At 39.4% G+C, this 19,702-nt stretch overlaps 1 protein-coding gene across 1 annotated transcript; it reads left to right on the top strand.

Moving 5' to 3' along the window:
* Window positions 1–18: 18 nt before the first annotated feature.
* On the top strand, window positions 19–18,859 carry ST13 (ST13 Hsp70 interacting protein). Its single transcript, XM_061450743.1, has 12 exons — window positions 19–223; window positions 4,897–4,954; window positions 6,204–6,273; window positions 6,382–6,452; window positions 7,008–7,074; window positions 7,657–7,741; window positions 9,239–9,349; window positions 10,700–10,802; window positions 11,609–11,725; window positions 12,397–12,460; window positions 13,618–13,718; window positions 17,033–18,859. Exons 1-12 carry the CDS (start codon window positions 114–116, stop codon window positions 17,159–17,161), a joined length of 1,086 nt encoding a protein of 361 aa, XP_061306727.1. The 5' UTR covers window positions 19–113; the 3' UTR covers window positions 17,162–18,859.
* Window positions 18,860–19,702: the final 843 nt, after the last annotated feature.

The raw sequence follows: 19,702 nt of genomic DNA on the forward strand, positions 1-19,702 counted from the left end.
CTGGCGGGGAGTGGGGCGTGGCGTCGCGGTGAACAGGGCGGGCTGGAAGCTTCCAGTGCGCCGCGCGGCGGTTGGGCAGGGGAAGTGGGTGTGCGTGTGCGCGGTGCCCCGCCATGGACGCGCGTAAACTGAGCGAGCTGCGGGCCTTCGTGCGGCTGTGCAAGCAGAACCCGGGCCTGCTGCACACCGAGGAGCTCGCCTTCCTCCGGGACTGGGTGGAGAGGTCGGTCACGGGCCGCGCTGCGCCTCCGTCAGAGGAGGCCGTGAGGGGACTGTGATGGCGGGGGGGGGGGGAGGGATGGGTGGTCTTGCGCGGGACGCGGTGAGGAGAAGGGGGAGAGGAAGAGGAGGGTGCGTGTCTCAGTGGTGGGGGAGGGGCGGCACGTGTGCAGGGACTGGGGCGTGGGGTCGCCGCTGCGGGACTGGCCGGGTGCTGCTTGATGGGTGATTTACACCGCACCCGTTCCCATCCGTGTTACAGTCATTAAAGAGGTCTGTAATTGTTGTGTTTTCATAAGCTCTGTCTTTCCGCTGCAAAAACGTGCCCCCCGGCCGTCTCAGTCAGTGGCTCAGCTTTCCAGGCTGGAAGGCCCCAGAGTTATACTTAACCGAGCTAATTCTCGCATTATGCTGCAGAGTTGGCTAAGCGTGTCTTAAAAGGAGCTGAGTTTTGTGGGGAGGTGAGTGGCGCTGGTTTACATCCTGGTACCTGAAAGCATAAGTAACGCGCCAGTTTAATGCGTGGAGTGGTTCCTGGTCAAACAGTGCTTTGTCCTTTGAAGTTTGATGTATCGGGTAGTTGAAATCTTGCTCCCCTGTGAGGCACTTCGGGCCTCTGCTGGTTTTGCTGCACGTAGGCTTTGTGCACCTGTGGCCTAGCCTGGCAGATGCTGCTTGATATAAAACCACCTTCGAGCTCCACCTTCAGCACCCAAAAGCACCAGGTTGGAAAGGCTGAGAGGCTTTGCTGCTGGGAGGGAGTCCACAGCACCCTTGTATTCACTAGGCGTACCCCTGCTTGGCATCTGTAGCCACAACCCTTGCTGCTTGGAGAACTGAGTAAGGAAAACTCATTGCAGATACACCTTTTATGAAAAGGGAAGTTAAAAAGTTTTTATCTAGTGACAGACTGGGGTTTGTTTTAGAGAGTTTGCTTTAAATTTTAGTCTGAAAGTATTTTAACTGTACGTTCTGCTGTATAGTACTTGTAAGTAGTTTAGTGAGGCTTTTTTAGTGTGTTTATGTAAGTAAGTACTTGTATCTCACAATACGTCATATGATGAAAATTACTACAAGGAGCTATTTAGGTTTTGGGTTTTTTTTACAGTGATATTTAAACTTCCATGCATCTGAATGTTAGCGTGGTTGTAAAACCACTCCTATTTAACTTCACTTGGTTTTGCAGTACTGAGAGTAGCTGCACGTATGCCTAGGGAGGAGGTACATACCTGTTTGAGCCTACTACAGGTCTTTAGTTCCATTTGCTACTGTGTAAAAAACTTCAGTACCTAATCCTCCGTTACCTCCATTCTTGAGCAATTCTGAAGGTGTGAACAAAATATTTTGAGAGGGAGAAAAAGAGCACAATCTTATATTGATCAAAGAAAGTGTTAGGGAATGGAAAGGTGGTCATTGGATTTCTCATTTTCTCCATGTTAATGGAGAGGGCTCTAACTTGCAGATTAATTTTTAGTTTGTGTTTGGTTAATAGAAGGGTGCTTGTATTAAAGGTATAAACATGAGGGTTTGAATTGTGGAATTTTTGTTATTTTTTTCCCCATTCCATAATCTTCCCTGATTATATCAGAAGCTAAAAATTATTTCAAAGTAGAACCTCCTATAGCTCTCAACCTTTCTGGTTTTCCTTACATATTTGTTCTAAGTATTTGGGTAAGTTCTACCCTTGGGTATTTGGAGTGGTACCCAAATTACTTTTAATGTCAAAATGTTGGAAATCTGGTGGGTTTCCCTCTGCCCTTCCATGATAGTGCTGCGTGCAGTAGGACTATTAAGTGCATTTATAGGGTTTTCTCATTCTTTGGAAACTGCTTGAAACTAAGCATGGCAATAAGCTGGAAATAAACTCAGCAAGTCTTACAGCTCTGTCAGGCTTACCTGTATTAATATGAAAGACATGGGTTTAGTTGCCAGGGTAATGTTGTGATTACAGAATAATGACTAAATGATACTGAAATCCATCATTAAAATTATCAGTTAAAATTCTGATAACTGGTTGTAGTTTTTTTTTTTTCCATAAAGATAACTATTCTAACTTAAATGATGCTAACTGCTAAATGTGAAACCAAAATGGGTTGGTTTATTCCTGATTAGTATTGCATCAGAAACCTTAAGCCTTACCTGGTTTTATGCACTTGTTAGCTTCTAACCTTTACTCTGACTAGCTGTTTTACTTAATTTCCATATAGATGTTCTCTGTATAGAAAGCGTTACACTAGTGTATGATTATGTTTGGAAAGTATTCTGACATCCCTTTTAATTATGCCTGCGTTTTCATAATTACACAAAAATACAAATAGTTTCACTTGAATTGTTATTTAATGAGTCATTAAAGGGAATATGTTTCAAATTGGTTTTGCAGTTGGGCAAAGAAACAATAGCAGTCCTTAAAAGTAAAGCACAGAATCCCTAATTAATGAACGGGGCTTTGTCCTCCCCCTTTTTGGGGGGTGATGTTGTTTTGTTCAAATAGATTTTGGCCCTTTGCAATTCAGAGTAATCCAGTTTCTCCCTAAGTTGATTTTGCTGTCAGTGATGAGAGTGGATGCAGATGTAACTGTTCTTCCAAAAAGTCATAAAAGCAGCACTTCTCATCACTGTGGTGAGTGGAAGTACAGAGTCATTGTTGCAATGGAATCCTGAGAGCTCCCAAGAGGAGTTACTGGAGTTGCACAACTCCGTTTTAGCACAAAGGTTTAATTTAGTTTTTTGTATGTGTGTGCTATTTATATGGCTCAGTACTTGCTTTTTCCTACGAGAGTCTCTCGTATATCTGTGCCACTGAGGTTAAATACATTACTGTCTTTGTATATATCCTTGCTGTGCATTTAATCGTTGTAATCAACTACTGGTTAAAGGGATTTTAGAGTAACTTGCTTTTGAATTATTTTTGGGTTGCAGCTACTTTAAGTAGAGGATAACTGGATAGAAAAACATTTTAAAGAATTTGATTCCTGCATTGGAAGTCGGGAATTTTGCTGACCTTTTTGAGTTAAGAGGGTTCTCGGTCTTCTTCAAGTAAGCCAAGCTTTGAAAGTTACTGTTTGGGGGATGGCCGGGGGGAGAAAAAAATTGTTGCCAACAGCCATTAGATAGATCTTGTGAGCATTATGTTACCCTGGATATTGTTTGTCAGCACTACTAAAATGCTTCAGAATTTATAGTTATTTATAGCTTCCTTTGTGCAGGAGAAGTTCCAAGCCCTCTCTAGAGAGTCCTTATAGTCCTAGAGAAAACTTCGGGGTTTTTTGCATACTGGTAGAGAATTATGTGTGCTATTGCCAGCCTACAAGGGTAAAAATTCAGGAGGAAAAAGTTACTACATGTACTGTGTTTTGCCTAGCTCTGTAATGCTTTGTCTGATAAACACTGCTTTATCAGTTTTTTAGTTCTTGCAGTCTAAAAAGTAATGTCAACATTCCAGAGAAATCTACATTTTTGAAATAGTTTCAGAACATGCTGGGTTTTGTAACTTGTGGTATATTTTCTTGACAGTTTATCCTTATAAACTAGAGGTAGTGTAGTGCTGTTTCCTTGCCTTTTGCTGCAGGGCCTTCTGCCAGGACTTGTCACCTCCTTTTCCCTTTCCTATCTTTTCTCCCCCAGTTCATCCCTATCTCTGTCTTGTCTGACCCCATCCAGGTTTGTTTTCATCTCGTTTGGGGCCTGACTGTGAGACAGTGCTGTTGACAGGAAGACGGAAAAGAGCGGAGAATGGGACTGCTGCTGCAGCCTGTCTTAAGCTGTAGGGTCTCATCCTTAGGATGTAGTTTTATGCTGCACTAATTCTTGAGAGCAGATAGTCCTGCGCCCTTTCAGTTCCTCCTGCCCACTCCTCTGTCCACTGCCTTCTTTCCCCTGCATCACAACTAAGCGATTATTTTGTGCCCCAGGAAGGCAGTAGAGCCTGTTTTGTTGAGGCATGTAGTTTTGTTTCCCTTTGGAGTGTGAATGGCCAGAGCAACTGAAAACATCTCAGTAGGTGGGAATGCAGGGCAGAGGATGGATGGGAATGGTAGTTCTTGTGGTAGCCTGCCATTAGGTGTGATTAGATGTTATATGAAACAGTTGGAGAATTCAGCCTGTGCTTATTTCTGGCTTCTAACCAAAGTTGATATAGTATAGAAGTTCATTCTATATTGAAAGAATGCTGACTATACAGAGAATGCTTCTTAACTTGTTGCTAAGGAAAGGCATAAGTATTGCAGTACGTAAGAGAAAAGGCATCAATTTTGTAATAGCGTTAACGTTTTAGGTCATGGTTCTCATGAATTGTTTGACCTCTGTTCCAAAATTCTAATTTTAGTAAGATCTATAAAAATAGTATTTAGTTTTGGCTTAAAATGTAAATGGTATTGCAAGAACAAAATCTGTTTGAGCCAGTGAGGCAAGTTTTCCTTATGAGCGTGGGTGAGTGGGTGATGTTCATGAGTACAAGTCACAGTGGAGTTCTAGGTGAAAAAGTCAACAGAGTGTGCATTATGTTACACTGAGAAAAGCATGGTGGATGTGTGCTTTTTATTTGCTACAGCAGATTGGATCATCATGTCTTGTGTCACAACAAAAGCCAAGATTATCAGCAGGATTTGAGTATATAAAATACATGTCAATGTTTTGATAATCTGTTTTGTTTTTTCTCTTCTCTGTTTTGCTCAAAAGTATGGGAGGCACAATACCACCTGCTCCAGCCAATGCCTCCACAGAGGAGACGAGGAAGGTGAGATATGAAGAATTTACCATAGAAAAGTAACATTTAGACTCTGCAAAAATTACTGAGCAGGAGCAGGGAAAAAGTTGCTGTCAATTTTCATTTGAATAGGGTGGGTGAATCCACAAGGGTGAGTGAGTGTGACAGTTCAGGCTGAAGCCTGCCCATTGCATGTTGTAGATGACTTGTCACAGATGGCTCCCTAGTTCATTTCAAGTATTATCATGCTCCATTTCCCTAATCTTGAATGCCTGATGTTCTGTGCAGTGCAAATGCCAAACAAAATCTTGGTGTCTTTTTTTTATGTTCTTGCTGTCGGTGTATGCGTTTGTTCTGTAGTCATTAGTGGATTAAATTATAATCTTTGCATGAGAAGAAATATGAGTGAGCATGATGGGTAACAAACAGTTGAACTATCAACTTTTTAAGGCAATATTATAGAAGAGATTTTAATTTCTTTTTGTTCATTGTTTTAAGGGAGAGAATAAATCTAGCGTGTAGATATTTATAACAGGATTTTCCCCAAGCTGAAAATTCTTTTGAAAGAAGTAGCATTTTTGTTTTGATTTAACAAGAGTGGATGCTGGAATCACTGGCTGGTGGAGGGATTGTGTATTTAGTGAGTATAGTCTGTGACACTGAATAGGAAGACAAGCAGCTTATGTCTTGTGCTAAAGCAGGATGTGCCAAGTTACAGGATTCAGAGGAAATCAGTGATGTAGTTAGAAGCTGACAGGAGAATATCTGAAAATAAAAACGTTCTCTATATAGTCTGTATATAAGTGACAAAGACCTCTGACCTTTGCAAATGGAAACAGTATTCTAGTCATTGACAACAGTTTATTGTTTACTGCTAAGGGACCTTGGCTTAATAGTAATAGACAGAGAGTTTTTGATCCAGAGAATGTGTGAGGGAAGGCAGAAAGATTGGAAGGGTTAGTTAGTAATCATTGCAAAACTGATTCTGAATTGGGTGTTATCTGGATTTTGGTTTTATTATTGAATTGCACAATTTGAAGAACAGGCTTTGCCAGTAATAGAAGTTCATGAGTGAAGATTTGGGCTCTGAATTATTTGCATGCATGGTAGGCTTAGTCTGAGAGGAGGAAAAAGAAGACTTGTACCTTTAAAATAGCTATAGAGCAGTATAATACTTTGAAGATTAATTTTGGATTTTCTGATGTGTTGTTACTTATTAGAGTGGGACTACAGTATCAGTCAGAAATAACGTATGCTTACAAATACATTTCTCTTTCAGGGCAAAGCAGAGGAACAGCCAGAGGAGCCGGTTAAACCGCCTGAACCAGAAAGTGAAGAGAGTGACTTAGGTGTGGAAAATAGATTGCTTATCACATTTTACCAATTTATGCATGATTCTGGAAATCCTTTTTCTGTTTGTAGATGGAGCTTAATCTTAATTTTTGTTTTTCCTGTAGAAATTGACAATGATGGAGTGATTGAACCAGACAATGATGACCCACAAGAAATGGGAGATGAAAATGTGGAGGTAAGCACATGCTTTCCTACTGCCACAGACATGGAAAATATAGGGAGAAGTTTTGAGTTTAGTCAAGGATAGTAGCTGAGACGGCTTGAGTACTATATTAACTAGGTAGCCAGCTGTTGCTATGGCCCTTTTCTTCCTAACACACCCCACACCCCCCCCCACCCCCCCCACCCCCGTTTAGTGGCTTCAGAACCACAGTCTTATTTAAGGTTAGACTCCATCAGGAAGGTCAGTGGGGAAAATCAGGTCAGAAAACACACAAAAAATCTGGCAAAACACCCGTGAAAACTAGGTATGTAGAAACCTGCCATTATTTAACTCAAACTTTTGAGCATTTTCTAGCTAAAAATAATGGTGGGTTATGTCTCCAAGCTGAAAGCAAAGGATTTTTGCCTGTTTTATTTTATTTTTTGAACTATGATTTCAATGCAAATTAAGAACAAGATTTTGGATTCAGAAAACTAGCTCCCTTCCTTGGTGCTGTTGTAGCATGGTAATTCTGGCCTTGACTCTACAGCTTTTGGGGTTTGTGTGGTTTTTGTTTTATTTTCTTAGGTAACTGAAGAGATGATGGATCAAGCTAATGAGAAGAAGATTGAAGCAATAAATGCTCTTAGTGAAGGTGATAAATATTTTTTTTTTTGGTACATGTTCCAGGACACTAGGTTTTGTTCTTTTAAGAATGGAAGTAAATATCTTGAACCATTTTGAATGCTTTTGAGGGAAAGAAAACCTACGTCCTGTTGGATGCCCAAAACTTTCTAGAACATGACAGCTGCTTTAAGTAGCTTTCAGAGCTTCCCAGTGTAGCTCTAATTTTGGGCAGGGGGGATGGACTATGAGCTACTGCAGTGACTTAATTACAAATTGATCTTTATAGTACTTCCCTGTGTATTATGAGTAGTGTCTCTAGTGGTTTATCTTAATGCAGTGAAAAGCTGTGTAATAGAGATGACTTCTTGTTTGATTGCATGCAAAGTTAAATGTACAAATCTAACTGGAAAAAGTCTCTTCTCTGTTTTAGCATGAATTTTGGACTTTGTACTGCAGTAACATAGCAAGAGGGAGAAACTGATTTTTTTTTTTCTTTTGTTGATAGTATTCCATTTAAGAAGTGCCTAGGGGTGTCACACCCTGTAAGGCAGGTTTGGCAATTTTGATATAATTTCACTTGTGTGATGATTGAATCTGTATTGGTACTCAGGTGAACTTCAGAAGGCTGTTGACTTGTTCACAGATGCTATCAAGCTGAATCCTTGTTTGGCCATCTTGTATGCCAAGAGGGCAAGGTGAGTGATTTGTTTCTACCTGTTCTTTCCTTTTCCTTAAGGAACCTAAATACAATGGCAACTTGAGGATCTGTGTAAACTTAAACCACATGAGGGAAAGAGAAAAGCAGACTTTGTGTTTTCTCTTATATGTGATTAACCAGATTTGCTGAAGCAGCTATATAAAGAATCTTGGTAATAGAATAAGTAACAGTGATGTTCCAGAATGCATTATGATAATATGGCTTTTAGTGTGTTGAATTAGGCACTTGTAAAATCTGAAGCTTGTTTGAGGATTAAGATGAAAATAGAAATCATGTCCTCTTTAGAAATGAATTCATTCACTATGGAGTAGATTTGTTTCTGTTGAATAGTCCTACGTTTGAACAGGACACACCTATTTCTCAAGCCATCCACCTTACTGCTAATTAAATATATTAGACTGCAGGTAATCCGTTGGGAACACTGTCAGATTTGATATGTAGTAGCCATAACTTCATAATGCCAATAATTCATTATAAGGTAGGAGTGTGAGGTGGGGGTGTTGTGTGTTTGGGAGATGAGGGGTTTTGTGGAGCCAGCGGCATTGCAGCATTGGAACGTCTCATTAGTGGTGTGTATCTCTGGGACAGTTTCCTGACATGTTGTTCACCTCCTGTTACTAGAAGAGAATGTGTGACTTCATGCTTGCTCTATACCTAGCCTTCATAATGAAGTTACAGGCTGATAAATTGTTTTCAAGTAGATGTGGAAGAACAGAACTTCTCACTTGAGTTATCTTGACTATCAAATCTTTTTTTCAGGAATGTGGTGGTGTTTTGGTTTTTTCTTTTTTGTTGTTTTTTTTGTTGTTGTTGTTTTGTTTGCTTGTTTTTGGTGGTTTTTTTTTTCTTTAGAAATCTTTTAATTTGAAATACCTAAGCCTCCTATAATGCCCTGCTAGTTAACCTGATATGCTTGTGTAATGTGAAAGTTGCAGTTATTTCACTTTGCTGACAAAAGATTGGGACTACCTTTTGGGTTCGCCTTTTGTTTTGCCTCTGTTGATTTTGATAACTCGTATCCTATCTCCTTTTGTAGTTCCTGATAATGATAGCTGTTGATCCTTGTAGGCTGTGTGATAACTCATACTTTCCTTCTCTTGCTGTTTTAAGGATTGTATAATATGGCATGCATAACATTACTGTTCTGTTCAAATTGCTAGTTCCTATTGCCTGTAGATGCCAGATACCATGGAATTGAATTATCCTTTGCATTTTATATCTGTTCCTTGTGCACTAAAGTTATTCTTGCTGGCAAGGCTTGAGTGTAAACAATGAATTCTTTTGCATCTTGCTAATGATTCCCCTACAGTGGCAGAGATGGAACTAAATTTCAGTGACTTCATTATCACTATGAAATCTTTTTGAACTCGGCTCTTCTCTCATTAGTTTGCCTGTTAGTCACACAGAATTATTTCCAGCTTAAGTTAGTAACCTGGTATTTTAGTACATATAATAAATGTTCTTGTTCTGACAGTGTTTTTGTGAAGCTGCAGAAGCCAAATGCTGCCATCAGAGATTGTGACAGAGCCATCAAGATTAATCCCGACTCGGCACAGACATACAAATGGAGGGGAAAAGCACATAGGTAATGAACTGCATATGTACTTGATTCTCTCTTTGCTTACTTGGTGAACAGTTTTGTTTATGCATTCTCTCCTTCTCTTAAGTCTCTCTCTGTCTCTTACCTGAGAGCAGTAGCCATAAGCCAGGAAACCACTGTGCTGAGTGTATGGCTTATAGGGAAGAAAGGATGATGGGGATTTATTGATGGCAATTTATGAGTAGTCCTGTTGGCCCTGTCATCTTTTTCTGTCTCCTTTTTTTTCTTAGCATACATTCTAAGGCATTATTGCTCTTCTGAATAGCATTTGCTAATTACTTGCTGAAGATTGAGTTCTAGGACTGTGGGGTTTGTGTGGAGTTCTTCTGTTTTCACTTGGTTCTATTTTTATGTATTAGACTTAAACATTTCTCTGCTTCCTTTATTCCATTAGATCATAGAGCTCTTATACACAGTAAAATGAGATTAAACTGTCTAGTTATTAATAGAAGCAGTTGTTGCAAGCAGTGTAATTAACTAAAATGAGATTAGCCCATTGTGTATCCTCCCCAGTTATGTTTAAACTTTTAAAAAACCACAATACATCAGTAAAAAAAAAAAGACACTTATGGCATGTCTAGAAGTGGAAGGAGTAAATGCTAAAAAACTGCCCCTTCTTTAAAAAGGGGCATTTTAAACATTCTTCAGAGAGAAGTTTGTTAATGTCTACAGTTTAATAAAAGTCATGGAGCCTAATAGTGAGAAGACTGGAGTGTAGTTTGTGTGAATACCTCTTTCTGCAAGCAGAAGTGCTTAGACCATTTAGGAATACCATCATTTGCCTAAATTTATTATCAGACTATAAATGAAAAGTTAGTAAGTATGCACAGTAGCTTGTATGACCTCTTTGGCGAAGACATGGTGCATCCAGTTAGCTAGGATGTTTGAGTGCTGAGTAGAGAGAGTCCACTTAAGCTTGAGATAGTGCTGTAGACTTGTACAGAACGCTGCATATGTAGTTTTATACTGAGCACCTAATGCTGCAGAGTATCTTTATTGACGTGTTTCACCTGGTTAGGGTACTTTCTCCCTGTTAGACCCTTCTTGTTTATGGCAGGCAAGGACATTAGCTGATGGGGGAGTTTTTTCCTCATTGTTACTTCAAGCGAAAGTCATTGGTAAAAAGTTAAGGGTATGAAGCAAGCAAGTATCCTCTTAATGCCATTGTAGTGTACTGATTATAGAAAGTACCCTGATTGTTGGATGTTAAACTTCTGTAAGTCTGTATAACTGCAGGTAAAAACACTGAATACTGCATGATTATAAGTATTTTGAAGAACTGTAAGAGTTAAGTTTGCTTTTTCCTTCTGAGTGTTGGTGTTGTCTGAATTTCAGACTGTTGGGTCACTGGGAGGAGGCTGCTCATGATCTTGCATTAGCTTGTAAACTGGATTATGATGAAGATGCGAGTGCCATGCTGAAGGAGGTGCAACCAAAAGTAAGTGGGGAGCACAATGGAGGTCCATCCTCTCTTTTTGTTTGACATTTCTGCCTTCAGATTCTTGCATTGTCTTGTGGGAATGTGTTCATGTGTCATCTGACACTTCAGACCGAGTTATACATATTTGTCTTCAATCATTGCTGTTTATGGCTATGTGTAGAAAAGTTGAGTTTCTGGGGCTGGGCAGGTAACCAAACTATGAAATAATGCATTCCCTTTTAAAAACCTTACAGAAGAATCTGAAGCAGTTAAGTGCCGGGCTAGATTGTAGAAGCTAGACTGAAGACATGCAGAAGAACAAGAGAACACTGATAATGGATTTTTATTTATTTATTTATTTATTTTAAAGCTACTTCTAATGGACCAAAGTTTCACCCTAAACATGTTTTACAAAGGAAGGGTTCCCTGCTGTGATTTGTACTTTTATTAGTCTGCCTCCTGAGGGCAGTATAATCTGTGTAAGACTTGTTTTCAGCTTTACTCAGGTGCTTGACCCCAGCGTTCTTCTAAGGAAGAACTTTTGTGTAACAAATATAATAAGATTGTTGATAGCAGGCTTTCTTTCTCATCTGCTTTGCATTTTCCTTTAAAGTGGCTGATACACGACAGATTGCAGGTGTTGCATTGTATTTGGTTTACAAGGCAGGGTTGGGGGAAGGCAGAGACTGCAGGGCTGCCTTCTTGTAAGAAGAAACATGGGGATGCCTCTGTGTCAAGCAGCTGATTCCAGCTGTCTCCAAAACGAGACCACAGAGATGATAGGCTGGAGATGTGTGTGAAATGTTGGTATTGTATTGTAACAGGCTCAGAAAATTGCAGAACATCGCCGAAAATATGAACGGAAGCGTGAGGAAAAGGAAATCAAGGAAAGAATGGAAAGAGTGAAGAAGGCACGGGAGGAGCATGAAAGAGCACAAAGGGTGAATACTTAGGCTTTAATATTTGTTAATCATTTGGAGAATGTAATAATTATTTTGGTTCAGTTATTTTGCTTAAAATGAACTGCAGAGGATAATTGCTTTCCTTGGTGTTAAATACTGCAGAGAGTCTATTTCTGTTTTGGTTACTTGACCAGTATTGGAATCCAGAGAAGAGGGCATTGTGCTGCTTTTATTGCTTATGACAGAACTAGACTCTGGAATCTCTACTAATGCTGTATTTCAAGAAGTCAGTTATTGTATGACTAAACTGGAGTAATTATCACTTAAAGTACTTATGTCCCCCAAAGTCTGAGATTTTAAATTCAGGATAATGCTTCTCTTCCTCATTTCTTGACACATTTTGCTTGCCTTTTCTTTGTACTATACTGATGTATTTTAGTATGTTGGGGGCGGGAGTTCTAAAAATGTAAGTTGAAGAGCTAAAACAAATCATGCAGTTTATATTCAGTAAAAACATACTAAAGTAAGAGTAGACATGGCTATTTCTTGTCAGTGGTTTTTCACATAGTGAAGTGTTTTGTTTATTGGATTATCTACCTGTCTGAAATGGTCTCGGCTGGTTTTCTTTTTATCTCCTAAAGCCAGTTGAGCAGTAGAAAGCAGGCTGCACTTGTGTTGCTTTGTGTGGAATGATGTGCTTTCATCTGCAGGAGGAAGAAGCAAGACGACAGGCAGGAGGAGCTCAGTTTGGTGGCTTTCCAGGTGGCTTCCCAGGTATTTTATTTTTAAGCACCAATATTTGAGGCAGAAGTGACTGTTGTTTCCATGTGGAATATTATAATCACAGTTTTGATAGCATTTGTCCTCAAAACAGAGAGAAAAGTATTTTGTGAAGTTTAGAACTTGTCTACAAATAAGTCTTTGAGCACTAGCGGGAAGAGGGATTGGATTCTTAAAGAGGATTATTGCTGGGTAGCAAGTAGAGGGAAGACAGAAATCAATAATGATGGATAACAGAATTACAGGATTTAAGCAAGAAAAAAACAGAAGTGCAGTATTTGCTTGATAATATGTGCTGAAAAACTAGTATAAAAATATTTTCTAAATCACCCCAGGTGCCTTGGACCCATTCTGCTGAAGAACTGTAGTGTTAAAATTGAAAATTCAAATGGTCAGGAAATTTGTGCTGTTTACAAGCTGTTGTTGAACAGAATAGTTTCTCAAAGGAGTTAGTGCAGTTCAGCTTATAGAAAAGCTGGCCTTGAACAGTTGAAAAAAAATAATCAGGCTTTCCATGTTATTTTGGGGCACAATAAATTGGGGAGAAATAATAGTAAATACTAATGCTCTTGAAGATTGAGATGTAGTTGAGGTAGGCTGTGTGCATGCTCCAACCAGATCAGCCACCAAATAGAGATCATTATGTAGCCTGCTCAGTACAGCTGGGGTAGCTGCTGATTAGGGATTCAAAAACAGAATTTAGCTTCAGGTGTCTTGTTTCTTTGGAAGTGTAATTTTTTCAAACTTGAAGTTGCCACCAGACTTGGAATGTGTCTTGGACATACCACTACTGATCTGTTTTTGTCCTGAGTGGTTCATCCCAGGCATTCAAACTCATGTTCCTGAGCTTGAGACCTACCTGATTTAAATTCACCAGAAAAAAAAAAATGCATCTGTGTACAAGGTGCTGGAACACTTGTGGCAAGGCTCCTACTCAATTCCATAAAAAACTTGGATGAAATAAGATGTAGGTCCTCACAGAAAGAGGAGGTGAAGCCTCTGCTTTCCATTCAGTGGACCAGCTGTAACCTTAGGGAAGACATGGCTTTAGAGGTGTGGCAAAGGAAGTATCTTGGTCTTTCTCAGTGACCTTCCTGTATAGTTGAATTCACTGTTTTTAATCATGCATTCTTCTTGTCTTGGGTTTTCAGGTGGGTTTCCTGGGGCTATGCCTGGAGGCATGCCAGGAATGGCAGGTATGCCTGGTGTCAATGAGATTCTCAGTGATCCAGAAGTCCTTGCTGCCATGCAGGTGAGTATTAGCTAAAATCAAAGCTAAATGTTCTGAATGAGGGAAGAACAGCACCTGTGAGCTAAGAAAAGGAAGAAAGATGTGACCTGGATAGCACAGTGGGATACTTGCTTATTTCTGTTGTGAAATTCCGTGTGTGTGTGTGGCACCAGACTGTCTGGAATCAATGTTAGCCGTTTTTCAAACTTAATTAAAGATGCCTCCCTTTGCCACTGAGTTCTCGTCTACGATAGGCAAAACTATGTTTTATAGAGGTCTTTAATTTATTTGGAGTATCTTGAATGGTTATTTTCCACGTGGTCCTTATTTTCTACTCGCTCCTTTTTTGAATGCCCAAACAGAAAACTATTGTTAATACTGTTGCAACACAATATATTGCAATAATACTGAGAGGAGAATTGCTTTTCTCTTAGGGGATTAAGTGTTTGGATTTTGCCAGAGGCAAAGTAGTATCAGAATAGTTCTGCTTCTGGCACTTTCTAAATTTATGTTTAGAAAGCTTACTTCCCCTGTGGGCTTGCTTAATTGCTCAGTTAATTAATTATTCAGTGTCATGACTTCTTCACAAGCATTTCAGCAGATTAAATAGAACATATCTGACAGCATCAATTTTAGGGGCAGGTGGGCTAGGAAAAATCTGAACTATACATTTATATTTGCGTACTAATATGACCACATATGAAGGCGTTTTGTTACTTTTTCTGTATTGCTATGTTCAAACTAGAGTTACATGTTGTTCTTGGCTTATTGAATGTATATGATCCCCATCTAAATAAAAGCATCACAAGGGACCCTTATTTGGTATGGCCTAAAATAAAAACCAGGCATCACTTCCCATACGAAAATTCCAGGGTTCCCCTAATGTTTGATGGTGTTTGGAAACATGCCTACTTAGGCTGCCACAGTCAGCGATGTTGCTTTGCATGCAGACCATCCCCAGAAAAAGCCTATGACTTGTAGTTGTTACCTGGCTAACTTATGCTGTAATAAAAGAGTTTGAAATTAGAGTTGCTGAAACAAAGCTTTGAGGTGCATCTAAGTATTAAGTAGTTGCTGTTTGCCTTTAAGAAGATTTCATTGCATGCTGATTTTATATAGATGTATACATGTATACCCCTAGATATTGTAGGAGTCTTGCAAGAATGTGTGTTGACAGTGTTTTCTGATATTGCAGGCTTTAACGTGTAGAAGCTGCCAGTGCAGCCTTAACTCTCAGCTTCACACGTAGATATGATTTATGCAGCATTTCACCTTTTTGCACTGCCACCTTTTCCTAAAATGTCCAACAGACTATGGTCTGGCCCTCTCTGAATTGGCAGTGTATGCTCTAGTCTTAAAAGACAGCAGCTGCTACTGCTTGGCTTCTGTTTAGTGTTTTGGAAATCTGCCGTGAGCCACCTTATTTTCATAAGGAGTGATGTGCAAGATGAACTTACGGATTCCTTATTTGACATGCGGTCAAATGGTAGACCCAGACTTCCACTAAAATGTGTTAACTTGGGAAGAAGAGTGATAACTTTTCCCTCTAGGGTATTTTTCATCTTGCAACTAAAGACTAAAGCATTAGGAAAAAATGTTTTGCCAATGCCATTTATACAGTGGTTCCCGTTCCACCTTATATGCTAGTTATTTACCTATGGAAATGTTGGTATCTTCAGCCTTAAACTTTATTCTGATAATATTGCTCATCAATGTCTAACAGATCCAGGGCTTCACATCTTTATAAACACAGTGTAAGATGGAGGGCTTCCAGGGAGTTGCACAAATACAGAATAATTTACTTGCTGTGAATTCTTAGGACCATAAAATCAAATATTTAAGATTCATTTAGGTGTAGTTTGACACAAACCAGTAACTAAGCTTAGTCAGCTTTTTGTTCTGGATTGATATACAGGTGAAAACATTAACAGCATGACATGATCTTTATAGTGATGTTCCCTGTTTTGAAATAGGCAATTCAGAAAGTTTGAGGCTGTGAAATTTTTATTCTTTGCATAAGAATCCTGTAAAGTGGAGAAAATATCTAATACCTGTTCTGAACTAAAGCATCCTGTTCTGTCTAGACTTTGCAGCTTCCCTTTTGTGAGGGAGACAAAACACTTGTAAACCCTTCTCACAACAGACTGGACTCTTGGCTCCCAACATGTATAAAACATGGCAGAACTACGTGGGTGATTTTAGTGGAGCCCACACCTACCAAATGCAGTTTTGGAACTGACTTGTTAAACAGCTTTTGTCTGTGTCTGATGCTGGAGTAGATGCAGCATGGTGTTATTGAAGCACAGGCAGCTCTGAGGACACCAGCTGATTTTCAATGGTTTCCAAAGAATGTATCTGCAGTAGCAGTGGGCTAGAAGTCTAGGGAAGATTGTATTTTTCAGTGAAACTACATTAATGTGCTGGAAAGAACAGTAGATGAAATTACAGCTAATGCAGATGATTTGTATCAGACATAATAAATTGCTTTCAGTTTAGCTCAATTGAAAAAAAAAACTTGAATCTTTGCAGAAGTTGCTTGTATCAGCAGCATTTTTCCAGGCTGAGATGAAAATTGGTCTATACAGATTTATTAAAGGGCACTGTTCAAAGTAAGCACATATAAAATGAGTAAAACCAGTTCTAGTTCAATAGGGGCGAAAGGTACACTAGAAGTACAGAAAAAAGGTATTAATGCTTCTCATGCTAAATAGAGAATATAAAGTTGTTGGGTTTTTTGACCACTGATTTTAATGTATGTGTGAACTTATTATCAACTGCACCACGGAAGTGTGATGAGAAAAAACAAAGTTCTCTTCCATTTCTCAGAGGAGGTGGGAAATGACTGAGAATCCTCTGCATTTTTAAAAGCCAAACATTGCCACATCAGCTGCTCATAGTCCAGGTTAAATTTTCTGCTGTTAGAAGGAAAACTGGTTAAAGGGAACAGTAGCAGCTGTTGCTTAGTGGAGGGTCATCCTATCATGCATGCTACACACATAGAACTCCTCCCTCCTTCAAAACGCATCTGAAAATGCTTGAATAGAAGAAATCCAGTAGGTGTGGCTGTGTTTGAATGTTCCTGTTTTGGGGAAGAAGAACTCTTAACTTATTCCCCTTCTCATACATTGAGCTATTACTGTAACATGTTCAGTAGCGTTTACTGATGCAGTGTTAACAACACGCACTATATCGTTGGGCTCTCTTTAGAGACTTTTTGCCCAGAACTCTTGTCTCGTCATGTTAAGAGCTCAGCAAGACTAGATTTGTGTTGGAACCACATAACTTTTGTAGACTTGTTCTGTAAATGCCCTAATTTTTTTCTTTTTGTCCTGTAGGATCCAGAAGTTATGGCTGCATTCCAAGATGTTGCCCAGAATCCAGCAAATATGTCCAAGTACCAGAACAATCCCAAGGTCATGAATCTCATCAGTAAATTGTCTGCCAAATTTGGCAGTAAACCATAAAATCCCTGGTTCTTAAAAATCATATCTGAATGGGAAGGATTGGATTTGGCTAACCATTGTTGCAATAAAACAAACCATGGTACCTCTGATCCTCTTAAGAAGAGAAATGGGGTGTTTTAAGGAGAACTGTTCTATGTCCCCAAGTGTTGACTTTATTCAGTGGTTGGTTTATGGCACCCAAACTACATTCACATGATCTAGTTTCAACCATCTCTCCTTACCCAAGAGTTACAAGCTTTTCCCAAGTATTACAGTCAGTTTCCTTTGAATGAACACTTCTGTAAGAAATCATAATACTCCAGGAGTGCAAGATAAAAACCTACTGTTGTGTTGGTTTGGATTTCTTTTTTTTTTTTTTTAATTTTTAATTATTCTCAGTGAGCAAAGAGGAAGGAACTTTAAGGAACTTTAACAGTTAAAGTCTGTCTTAATCTCTTTGGGACAGAAGAGTTGGCCTAGTCACAGTTAGCAAAGGTGGGACAAATCTGAAAAAATAACTGGATGAAGGAATTGTCTGCAATCTAAGTCCTTTATATTTTCTAAGTGGGTGACTGACTTTATATAGTTATTAAAGTTATCAGTATAACCATGCAAGCTAGTTACACACTGGAACTTCTGGCAGTACTGCAAATAATGTAATATTTTGATCACCAAAACTGTGTAACAAAGGTACAGTCCTGTCCTTTATACAACTTGGCATGAAGTACATATTGCAGAGGCCACAGAGGTTTTGTTACTTGTTCAGTTGTTGTCCAGCACCTTTATGTAATGTATTTACCAGCCTGGGTATGGGAGAGCAGCTCACAAAAGTGCTTCTGCTCTTGTCTGTTCCCAGTTGTCAGGTCCTCCACTGGTTGCACTCCCCCTTCCTTGGGGCCGTGCTTACCAGGTTTCACCTATTTGGAAATTTTAGGGAAGGAATCATGTTCCCATCACTACCTCTGTCCCGCTAAGCTCAAGCCATCCAGAACATGTAAATGCAGAGTTATAAATCAGTGCAGGGGAGAATCCCCGACAAAATTGCAGCTCTGAGTTTGAGTCCTTACAAGCTTACTGATTAAAATTTCTTGGCCGAAGTCCTCCTGTCTCTTTAGAGGTGATGACTCTTCTTTCACTGCATACTGTAGTCTTCCATTTTTCTTGTATCCTTTTCTTTAACAAACAACAAACCAACAAAAAAACCCACAAAAAAATCCCAAGAAACCAAACGCTTGTCATGGTTTCATAGTTGTATGTTTTTGAGCTTGTGATATGGAGGAAAAGGTGAGGCTAATTAGAGGAGACAGAAGGTTGTTCTAACACTTGCGGATTAAGAGCATGGGTATCTTTGGAGCGGTGTCTGTGCTGATGATGTTCAGTTCATTTGTCTACCAGTAAAGACAGTTGTTGCTTCTGTTTGTCTTAGCTAAAGCATGATGTTTCTGTGTAAAAAAGACCAGTTACCTGTTCATCCCTTAAGACTCAATGTTTGTGTTACTTTTTTGTAATTCTATATCTTAAGCCATAACTAAGGTTACCAGTTCAAAATAAATCTGGATTGGTGTAGGAACTCAACTACAGTTGCAAAAAATAAATCCCCAAATGCTTTTTCTCATACTAATGACCCTGCAGAATGAAATGTGAATCTTTTTGCTTAAGAAATATAGTTCTGAATACTTCTCTTAGCCTTTAAAAAATAAAGTATGGTTTTGAAAAAGCTTTTTGGGTTTCTGTAACTTTCTGATAAAACCTATTTTGCTTAAATGTGGAAGTGCTTTAATTAAACTGTATATTTAACTTGTGGTTTAATAGGAACTAAATGCGTAAGGGCTTGTCTTCATGACAAAATGAACTCCAGTTACGATTGAGTGTTGCTGTGTGCCTGGCTTTTGGATCTGCTGTTCCCAAGAGGAGATACTTGAAGTAGGTCACCCCTCAGTATAGGCAGAAGCTCAGCTTTGTCATTAAGGCTGGTGCAGATGGGCTGTGCATGAATCAAGAGTATCTTGAATATAGTTTTATTCCCCATAGTTTCCTGTTAATCCATCCTAGCTGTTTGTGTGTGTCTACCCATGACTAGTCAAAAGTATGGTTACTCCTAGCTAGTAGAAATGATCATATCTGTGTCCTGGCTGCTGTTATTCAAAGCCGACTGCCTCAGGATTGTCCCTCATTTTGGTGTTAGCATGAGTAATCTAGCCAACTTCTTGTCTTTTGGGAATGCGCATACAAAGACTCCCTTGGTGTGTGTGTGTGTGTTTTTTTTAATGTTACCCAGTAAATTAATTGAGATGGCTGGACCTCATCTCAGTTCCCCAAGTTGGCATGTGGACATCTAAGCAGCCAAACTGGTTTGAATAGAAATGCACATGGGGAAAGTTAACTGTACAGGAGGTGAGCAAAAATAAGTTTCAAATGTGGGATATAAGTGGCTATGATGAAGTTCTCATTTTCATTGTTTGCTTCAGTATTTACTGGCAGCTCCTTCAGGCTGTTTGCTTCCATTGCAGCAGAGTGTAGGGGTAGTTCTTGCAAGTACAGTGGCAATAACTGGCTCAGCTG

This window comes from Pezoporus flaviventris, unplaced genomic scaffold (assembly GCF_033815535.1).
Source record: "Pezoporus flaviventris isolate CSIRO_AGI_PZ_B2104156 unplaced genomic scaffold, CSIRO_AGI_Pfla_v1 ptg000011l, whole genome shotgun sequence".
NCBI lineage: Eukaryota > Metazoa > Chordata > Aves > Psittaciformes > Psittacidae > Pezoporus > Pezoporus flaviventris.

Coding starts and splice junctions, on each gene's coding strand:
- ST13 (XM_061450743.1), top strand. CDS start 114: ATGGACGCGCGTAAACTGAGCGAGCTGCGGGCCTTCGTGCGGCTGTGC. Junction 4,955..6,203: donor CCACAGAGGAGACGAGGAAG/GTGAGATATGAA, acceptor TTTCTCTTTCAG/GGCAAAGCAGAGGAACAGCC. Junction 7,075..7,656: donor AATAAATGCTCTTAGTGAAG/GTGATAAATATT, acceptor ATTGGTACTCAG/GTGAACTTCAGAAGGCTGTT.